General features: G+C 45.5%; 1 protein-coding gene across 1 annotated transcript in view; it reads left to right on the plus strand.

Moving 5' to 3' along the window:
* LOC133345805 (catenin beta-1-like) overlaps positions 1-10,265 on the plus strand; it is a 44,889-nt gene extending 34,624 nt beyond the window's left edge. Inside the window, exons 13-17 of the mRNA XM_061556794.1 lie at positions 931-1,081; positions 2,739-2,860; positions 3,964-4,081; positions 7,404-7,609; positions 9,417-10,265. Of these exons, the coding sequence (XP_061412778.1) occupies positions 931-1,081; positions 2,739-2,860; positions 3,964-4,081; positions 7,404-7,594 (582 nt within the window). The 3' untranslated portion in view covers positions 7,595-7,609; positions 9,417-10,265. The remainder of the gene's footprint in view (positions 1-930; positions 1,082-2,738; positions 2,861-3,963; positions 4,082-7,403; positions 7,610-9,416) is intronic.
* The last annotated feature ends 20 nt before the right edge of the window (positions 10,266-10,285 follow it).

Below are 10,285 nucleotides of genomic sequence, written 5' to 3' on the forward strand. Positions count from 1 at the left end.
CTCGCCACACAGCGTTCATCCCTGAGTGAATGATGGGGGGCGGGTACGTTTCCTCAGCCAGCATTGCTTTTTGTTCTCACTTGGAAGCACTGTTGAGATATTTGTAAAAAATGTTCCTCAGGACAAAGAGCACTAGAACGGATCAGCGTTCTGCGGGGTCGCGCTAAGCGAGGTCTGCCTCTATATGACGTGAAACTGTGTTGTAACTTGAAACACAGAGATTCCAGTCCAATTATTGTTAAACATATGAAGGTAAAATAGAATAAAAGAGAAACGTTTTGTATATTTCAAACGGTAAAATTACTGATAACAGTTATTCTAACTAATGTGCCATCTGCTTCCGAGTGGACGTTAAAGATTCTGTGAAGTTATTTGCAACGGTTAGGCCTCTGTGTGCTGGTGTCACAGACGGTCTACGTTTAAAAAAAAATACACTGCAAATTACTCAATTGCAATTATGCAAAGCAATGTTGAAAAGGAGCAGCTTTTCCAGCTATAACAAGCATAATCATAAAAATAATACAAAATAAATTCATCAATGTGTTTGTTCTAACAATAGTATCACCATTGCATATGTGGAGCAGTAGGGCAGCGGTTGGCGTGCTGCGCTATGAACCCGGCTCACGATTCAACACCAGTGACAATTATCTGAACCGGTCCTGGGCCTCTGCTAGATCAACTCGGCCTCCGTTAGGTCGATGTGTAAACATCACCACAAGGGAGATAAAGGCGGCTGGGCTGTGGTGCTGGCCACCCACCCTCTCTGCCGTGCCGGCCTTCATAGGTGCTACTCGCTTAACAGCACTAGCCCCAAAAGCCTATTATAGGCTACACGGGGGATCTTTGTGTCTACCACCATTGCACTGGCGAGGTAAGTGCTTTGTCAAGGCTGTGCCCTGACCCCTGCCCCCCACGACTCTGGCTCGGCAGCTTCTCTACTCCAACATCGAGAACGTGCAGCGCGTGGCGGCTGGCGTACTCTGTGAGCTGGCGCAGGAGAAGGAGGCGGCCGAGGCTGTTGAAGCGGAGGGCGCCACGGCGCCTCTCACCGAGCTGCTGCACTCGCGCAACGAAGGAGTGGGTGAGCCAGCCGGCGGTGCACGTGACCCCTCCTTGACGAGCGTTGGCACCGTCAGGGAGGGACAGTGTCAAAGCTCTTCAGGCATCGTGGCAAGGAGCGCTCGGGTTTCATTTCTACCCCGGGTGCTTCTCTCCCTCTCTGGCTGTGTGGAGTGTGGAGTCTGCATTTATCCCATTGGAGTCTGTAAATTTATCCCATTGCAAAAAAAAAAACCTGTGGTAAGTCCTCGCTTAGTGCGCCAGTGTTCACATGTGTTCAGCGAAAAACGCTTTCAATGAAAATTATTTCCCCATAAATAATGTAGTAACGATGAAGTTTAGCGAGATATGATGTACTACTACAGACAGGCAGTGAGATGGCGGGACAAATAAATGAGGGTACATTGCCACGTTACTGTATCATTCCACGTACTGTATCACTGTACCACTTAGCTCAAGAAAGTAATACGTCGTCGACCGTTAGAACGGTGTGCGTGTTCCGCGTTCAAAAGGTACGCGTTCCACATTGTGCGAAAAGTGTTCCCGAATGCAAGAACTGCATGACCGCGAAAACACGCTACAGTGTGAACACTACACGGTAAGCGAGGACTTGCCGTATACAATAAGTGACGTTTTGGGCAATGCCTCTTCTTCATGGGACATGGCTCGGAGAGCTAGGAGTGACTGACAGTTGGAGGCTGCACTTGACACCATCGTGTAGACCATGGGGCCTTGATAATAGAAAATAGTATTTAAATATCCTTCCAGTTTTAACGTTTTTCTGAAATGTTTTTGGCATATTGCATCGATGGTAACCATGTTCCAGTGTGGTATCTTTATTAAGAGAGATCCATTGTCTACTCAGTGACTCATTTGGTCAATGTCATCCCATGACTGATCTAATTAGTTGAGCAGTTATATCTATGGGACCTTTTTTGCTGGTATCAAGAAGATGAAAAATAATAGTTTTTCCCTTGCTGGAAATAATACTGGAGGTGTTCAGATGACCAAACAACAAATCGACACCTATCGCAAGGCATGAAGTCTGCATTATAACCACACAAGCTTGTGGTAAAATATGAAAAAAACGAGCTATTAATGATAGCTTCATCACCCCTCTATATAAGGAACTAAATAGTAAGAATTCTCCACAAACCTGGCTGTCGCCTGATGAAGCTTGTTGTAATTACTGGCGAAACGTCGTACTCGGTTTGTAAATGTTGTGGCTTGGCTCTCCAACACACCGGTGGTGCTGTACTTGTGATGAATTGGCATGTTCTGTTTACGTGACAACCCTTACTAGTTGGCTGTGTCGAGTGGTGGCGGGTTTTAACGACACATTTATATAAATACGCGATCTAACACAAAAACCTCTGATGGATGATTTTGGTCGCGAAAGCCTACGTGTTAAACAGACCATTCTACAACATGGTTACCATCGATGCAATATGCCAAAAATGTTTTTAAAAAACGTTAAACCTGGAAAGATATTTAAATACTATTTTATTATCAGGGCCCCATGGTCTACGCGATGGTGTCAAGTGCAGCCTTCAACTTTTCTTTTTTTTTTCAAAATCCAATGAGATTGCTGGGCCAAGCAGACAGATGAATGGGCTGAATGGGAGGAGTCTGGCAATCGGCCGTGGGTACACCGGTTGTTTGTCTGCGTGCATTCACAGCAACGTACGCAGCGGCCGTGCTGTTCCGCATGTCGGAGGACAAGCCCCAGGACTTCAAGAAGCGGCTGTCGGTGGAGCTCACCCACTCGCTCTTCAGAGACGACCCAGCTGCTTGGAATGAGGTAGGTCGATGGGTCGCGTGTTGATGGGTCACTAGTGGATTGGTCGCGTGCCGACAAGCCATATGTCGATAAGTCACGTATGTTCATCAGTTAAGATATTTTTGGGACTGATGCATCTCGGCGGTGATGCGTTTGCTGCTCGGTGTTGCAGAGGTTCGCAGTTCGAATCCTGCAAGGTTGCCCCAGTTATCACTGCGGTGTCTGTGGCTTAACCGTAACATACTACGCACCGTCTGATCCTCGGTGGATGGTAAAGATCTCGTGACGTGATTCAAAGCGAGTAGGCCATCGTGTGCCGGAGTTGCCGTCAAAATTTGAAAAGCAACACCGCAAATTACTTTATTGGGATTACTTGCGGCAATCGTTACCCCCCACTGTGAAGCTCCTGAATTCCCTTTTGAAAAAAGCACCCGTCACGATAGTCTGGCAATGTAAAAATGGCTCGAATACCATGCGTGTACTGTATCTACGGGACCCTTTTTCCGGTATCAAAATGTTGAAAAAACGATCAGCTTTATCCTTTTCTTTGTGTATACATATGTTGAACTTCTTTCACACCGTACGTAGCCAACCGTGCTAATTGGAGGTGTCGGGGAAGGACAACTAAACACAAAAAGCAGTTCTAAAGAAAAGAGTGTTCAATCTAAAATTAGTTTTCAATTCCTTTACCCTTAACTGCTCAATCTGAGCTATTAATGTTTTAATACTTGCATTGCCTTTGTGCTGTTTGTCTTTTGGTGTTCTCTGGTCTAGCACCAGTAAGACAATGCCATAAAGAAGGCTGTCTGGTGTAGACTAATCAGTTTTAAGGACAATGCATACAATATCAAAGCATGTTTGTTTGCATTGTCCTTGTATGGTTTTCCTTTTTTACTTTCTCTGGTCTAACACTAGCGAGGCAAGACCATAACGGAGGATGGTGCTCTGGTTAAGTTTCAAGGACAATGCGTATATTTTAATCAAAGCATGCAGAGCCTTGCAATAGATGTCTATTTGGTGTTTGAACATCTTTAACACTAAACGTACTAAATTATGATAATCATAATGATGAGAGGATGGTGACGGCTGACTGGTGTGTGTGGGTGGTGACCGTGGTGCCGCAGGGTGGCGTGATGGGAGGAGACGTGATGCACCCGGTGGATGCCGGTGGGTACCACCAGAGTGACATGTACGGGAGCCACGGCAGCCTGCTGCAACCGGGCGGCCCCATGCAGCATTCAGGTGCCTGGACCCCAAAACCACTCGGCCACTACAGCACGGGGGCGGGAGGGTGGTGGCAGGGTTGCGGCAGGGCCGCATGGTGGTAACGCTTTCTTGCCTCGCAGCAAGAATGGCCTGGGCTTAATTCCCATTTCGGGCACAAATGTGTATGTTCTCGCCCAGTTATGCAGAGTGCATGTGAGAGAGAGTGCATGTGAGTGGGGTGGGTAGGGGAAGCCATAGTGGAGTGGTTAGCGTGCTGCGCTATGAACCCAGCGATGCAAAATTGATTCCCGCTCACAGTAAACACCGGTGATGATTACACTGTGTAACAATTTTTTTTTGTTCCTGGGTAATAAGTGTTATTTCCTAATTTATTATGCCTCCAAAGTAAAGAAACTGGCTATTATTCCCCGAACACACTTTGCTTTTATGACGATAGTGATATTTTGAAATGTACCGATTTTAATTCATTCCAGATAGATTGTGCTGAGTAAACTTAGAGTAACTTCTAGAACATTCTAGAACTTTCCCGTAATATAAATAGTAGTATAAATACAGGGACCTTAAGCCCACGAGTTCAGTTTAGTTCCAGCTGCCTAAGTGGATCCATATCTGCATTTTTCTGAGATGGCATCAAGAGGCTGCAAGCATCTGGCAGATGCATTTTGCTATGTCTGCGGCAAATATATCAAGTCAAGAGTGAAAAAGTACTGTGGAAGCATCTGCTAAGATGTGTGAGGCCTACAAGACATATTTCGGCATGCCGGTCGGGGATCAAGACAAACCCTGGGCACCTCATTTCACCTGCGAGCAATGCAAAAAACTCTGGAAGGTAAGATGGACAATTGTTGCTTGGAATTTTATGTTATAAAATTTGTTACAATTTTTTAAATAGTAAAAGTTTATAATTTTAAAATGTTTTATAATTTTCAATGTTATTGAAGAAATATATCATTGAAAAATGTTGCGAGAATCTCTTACACATTAGTGATGGGTGAAATAAATGTATTTTTGTCGGATGGCACAGAGGGGAAAAGAGAGCCATGAAGTTCGCTATCCCAATAATTTGGCGGGAACCCACTGACCACTCAAGCAACTGCTGCTTCTGCATGGTGGACCCTTCCAAACGTCAGACTTCCAAGAATGCACCTGCTATCACGTATCCGGACCTTCCTTCATCGCCCAGGTGCCACACTGCCATGAGCTCCCCGTATCCACTCCTCCGGAGAGAGAGAAGAGAGCAGCCGTCTTTCGAAGAGAGCAGCAAGTCAGAGAGCGAGGAAGATGTAGATCCAGATGACAATTTCAGAGGTGGAGCTGAGGAGAGAAACCCATACTACCCAAGTCAACGACTTGATCTGAGTGACTTGGTCTCACCAAGTCCAATGCTGAGCTTTTGACGTCTTGGCTCAAGCAGTGGAACTTGTTGGATGAAAGTGTGCAAGTCACAGATCAGAGGAAGCGTCACCAACCTTTTTGCAGCTTCTTCACCCGTCAAGATGGGCTCTGCTTCTGCCACAATGTGACCAGTCTATTCGAGGCAATCGGAATCGCCTGTAACCAGAATGAGTGGCACCTCTATTGACAGTTCATCCAGGAGCCTCAAAGCCGTGCTGCTCCATAATGGTAACAAGTACCCTTCTCCTCCCCTGGCTCACTTGTTGCACCTCAGAGGATTACAACAGCATCAAGACCTTGATGGACGCCTTGAAATATGATGAGTACGGCTCGGAGGTCATCAGAGACTTCAAAATGTTGGCATTCCTGATGGGCTTCAAGGCGGTTTTACCAAGTTTCCTTGCTCTTTGCCTTTGGGACAGCAGGGACACCAAGGCGCACTACCACAGGCGGGACTGGCCACAGCAGACCGAGTTCTCTGTGGGGAGGAACAACGTCAAGTGGGAGCCACTGGTGGACGCCCGGAAGGTGCTGATGCCACCACTGCACATCAAATTGGGCCTTGTGAAACAATTTGTCAGAGCTGTAGATAAGGAGTCGGCAGCCGTCAAGTACCTTCAAGACTTCTTCCCTAAGCTGTCTGAGGCAAATATCAAAGCTGGTGTCTTCGTCGTACCACAGATAAAGAAGATCCTGGAGTGCAATGAATTCCCCAAGAAGCTCACTAGTAAGGAGAAAGCAGCTTGGAACAGCTTTGTCGCAGTGGTTTGTGGCTTCCTGGGAAATCACAAGGTGGAACTAGTTGAGACTGGTGAAGAACTACGGCACAATGGGCTGTTGGATGTTCCTCAAAATCCATATCCTTGCTCATCTTGATAAATTCCAGGAGAACATTGGAGCGTACTCGGAGGAGCAAGGCGAGCGCTTCCACCAGGATATACTGGACTTTAAACGCCGCTACCAAGGACAGTATAACGAGAACATGATGCGAGACTACATTTGGGGGCTGATTCGTGAAAGTGATTTACAGTATAATCATAAATCTCGAAAAACGACTTCTAAATCTTTAGTAGCCATCTTTGTATTACTTGATAAATGCATGTTAATTTTGATTAATGTTGTTTTTTTCTGACTTTATGTGAACGAAAAGACACAAATTCGCCCATTTTCTCATTGAAAATAGGTAAATTTCTAAATATCACTGTCCTGTTCACAAAAGCAAAGTTTGTGGGGGAAAATAGCCATTTTCTATACTTATTAAGCATAAGCAATTCCGAAATAACACTTACTACCCAGGAACAAAAATTGTGTTAGTGTTATCTGTACTGGTTCTGGGCCTCCCTTAGGTCGACACCCCCCCCCCCTCCAAAATGAGTACCTCGTGCAGTGTGTAAACATCGCCACTCGGAAGACAAAGGCGGCCAGGTATGGTGGTGGCCACCCAGTCCCCCCGTGTGCCGTGGTGGCCTTTATAGGTGCTTGCTAACAGCACTTGCCCCAACAGTTTGTTAAGGCTATATGGGGGAATCTTTGTTTTGTGTGAGAGTTTGTATGTTGTCTCTCCCCCTGTTCTGCATGGGGTTTTCCCATGTTCTCCACTTTACACCCATAGCTAAAAAAACACATAAAGCAACATCATCCCATGCTGTAAAAAGTTGGCGGGACCCTCCTGAGATAAGAGTCTTGACACTCAGTGAGGCTTTCTTGTTTAAACAGGCTAAATGGAATGTTAAAAGTGGGATGCATCACACACTTTCTTTGGACATCTGTGAACTACCGGATATCTGAAAAAGAGCTTTATAGCTAATCAGATTATTCCAGGATAAATTATTCGAATTCTATAATTGGATTAATTAATTAAACTTGTGGATTGCAATATTGAATACAATTCCTGTGCAGGTGTTCAGTGTGGACTGTTGCCTATGGTGCTCTGCACATGCAGGCTACCCTGGAGAGCCAATGGGCATGGAGCCCATGCTGGATCATGAGCTGGGAGGGCCTCACAGAAGCCAGGACTTCCCGGACGGGATGGGAGACCTATCCCACCAGGACCTGCCCCGCCAGGATATGAACGGGCTGCCGCCGCACCCCGGCGAGAACGGCCACATGGCCTGGTTTGACTCCGACCTCTAGGCTCCCCCCCGACAGGTGCGCACCGTGAGGCGGCTCAGTCGAGGTTGTGGCTGACTCAGATTACATACGGGGACCGTTATGATGAGGCCTAATGTGTGTGGGGGCGGTGAGTGGCTGAGTTGTAGTGCACATTCACCGCTTGTTGCAGAGGTTTGTGGTTTACATCTAGCAGGCCATCCTGGTTAATACCGTGATGTGTAGAGCAAATGCTTCCCTCTCGCCGGTTTAGCTATCGCGGTTTTTTGCTTTCGCGCCAAATTAATGGAGGTACAGTTCGCTGATCATGCCCATGGTTCCACCATTCGCGGTTGACAGCGAGATTTCTGTTCACGTCGTAACTGCGCTACTCTTGATGATGCTGCCAACGGAAGAACACGCAGTGCCGTCTTGTCTCCATCTTGTCTTCCAAGCGGCGGGGTCCCAGGTCACGCGGTGTTCCCAGACTCCAGTGAGGATCAGCCACACGCAATTTTTCTTCCTGTAATTTACAATACTCTACGTAATTTTTTTCTATACATTTACCATAGAAAATATTAATCAAATTTTACATTCAAAATACTGTTTAATGTTTGGGTTGATGTTGAGTAACGTAAAACAAAAGGAGGGGTGGGTGTCATATTACAAACCGTGAATCAAACCCTGTTACCCATTTGATTTGAGTGTGCGGATCGCGGATTTGCCAATTGTGGCTTTTATCAAGTCCATAACTCCCGCGATGGGCAAGGGATCAGTCTATTAACCATAAAGTACGTGCCAACTGCTTCAGAGCGGACATTGAAGATCCCGTGCTGTAATTCTAAACGAGTAGTTGTATGCCGTCTTGGTCCAAATTGCAAAACTTGAAAAATTACAATCTTAATTTGGAGCTTTCGTGACTGCAGGAATTATTCTTTGGTTTTTTCGGTAAAGTCACGTATAAAGATAAAATAATAAATTAAATAATAGCATACGACGTTTCGATTGCAACACAAGCAATCATCATCAGGTATAATGAAATAGCGACATAGAATCTAACCAGAAGACTATAGACAGACATATAAGCAGACAGATATCACCAAGATACATAGAGCAACACAGGAACCAGAGAGGGGTGATCATCTCTGTGGGGTGGCCTTAAATAGACAGAGGGGGGCGGAGGCAGAGAGAGGGAGGGGGTAGGGAAAAAATTTACATGTCAATGAGTACGAAGGGAGTGGTAGTAAAGTAAGCAGGTTTAGAGGGAGACAGAACACACTAAATTAAATAACCTAGCAAAGTATCGAAATGTTATGTAAAACGACACAGAGAGTCGGTCAACACACAATTAATGCATAGCCTGGTCGATTACGTATTTCAAAGATTTAAGTGTGAAAATTCCAAAGAAAGACAAAACATTAAAACAAGAGGAACGGAGACACACAGACAGGCGTTCTTAGGTTCTGCTCTGTCTGTGTCTCCGTTCCTCTTGTTTTTATGTATCTTGGTGATATCTGTCTGCTTATATATCTGTCTATAGTTTTCTGGTTAGATTCTATGTCGCTATTTCATTATACCTGATTATGATTGCTTGTGTTGCAATCGAAACATCGTATGCTATTATTTAATTTATTATTTTATCTTTATACGTGACTTTATTGAAAAATTACACTGCAAATTTACTCCATTGGGATTACACACACAGCAACATAGCCATAGATTGTGAACGTTTGGCAGGACACTCCTGAAAAAAGTCTCGACTCATTGAGGCTTTCCTGGGTAAACAAGCATCATGAAAATGTCACCTTTGGGCGTTTGACCTTCCTGCTTGGCCTGACGGTCCGCTGCTTGTGCTGTCCTTCTGCAGGTGTACCAGTGGCTGATGCTGAAGGCTGAGGGACCAGCCAGGCAGATGGATTCAAAGAAAGTGCCTGATGCGTCCTACTTTTAACCCATTTCCTACATATTTGTAAAATCAAGCGTATTGGCAAAGTTACTCTCTTCATGGTGTGCAGGAAATTAATCGGAAACATCTAATTCTCCTGGCCAGGACATCAGTTTGTCCGGGAGCAGCACGCCCGGCTCTTAGGTTTTTGAGCACAAATCAAGTTTATTATTCCCGTGCAGTGATAATCATGGCAAGCGTAGCTTGGATCTCGGTGAGTGTATTTGGGGTAATCTTTAAACGGTTAATGAAATGCCATCACTCTCGGACTGATGCGCTGGGGGTCGGTGTTTGCTGTCTGCTCGTTCTTGACGTCTGTGCACGTAGTGAGTAGCGTGGTGATGCATCAGCAGCGCTCGGGTACATGTACAGTAGGCCATAGTGGTGTCGCAACACGTGTAGTTTTAGCATTACATATTCCACGTGTGATGAGGCAGTGTATTGTGGTGATGGTAACAAACGGTTTTAGGAAATTCACGTTAATTTGTGGTCCATTTAACGAGTTAACGGTACCTAGTATTTGGTGCAGGAACCTACTGAAGTTGAACGTCTGTTTTAACACGATGGTAAAAATCAATTCTTGAAGGAGGTTTTTAATTGCGCGCCAAGCAGTGTTGGCTTCAAAAGTTGCATGCAGTGTCGGATTGGCGTTGGTGAGGCTGGCTAATGCTCTAAGCTTCCCCATTGGTGGTCGTCAGGGATGTATTCACTGTGTTTGTGCATGGCTTTAAATGCTTTCCCCCCCCAAATAAAATGGTTTTTAATCATCGATTTCAACCATCTCGTTGTTG

Source organism: Lethenteron reissneri, chromosome 23 (assembly GCF_015708825.2).
Source record: "Lethenteron reissneri isolate LAM-NWPU_2019-01 chromosome 23, ASM1570882v1, whole genome shotgun sequence".
Classification (NCBI taxonomy): Eukaryota; Metazoa; Chordata; class Hyperoartia; order Petromyzontiformes; family Petromyzontidae; genus Lethenteron; species Lethenteron reissneri.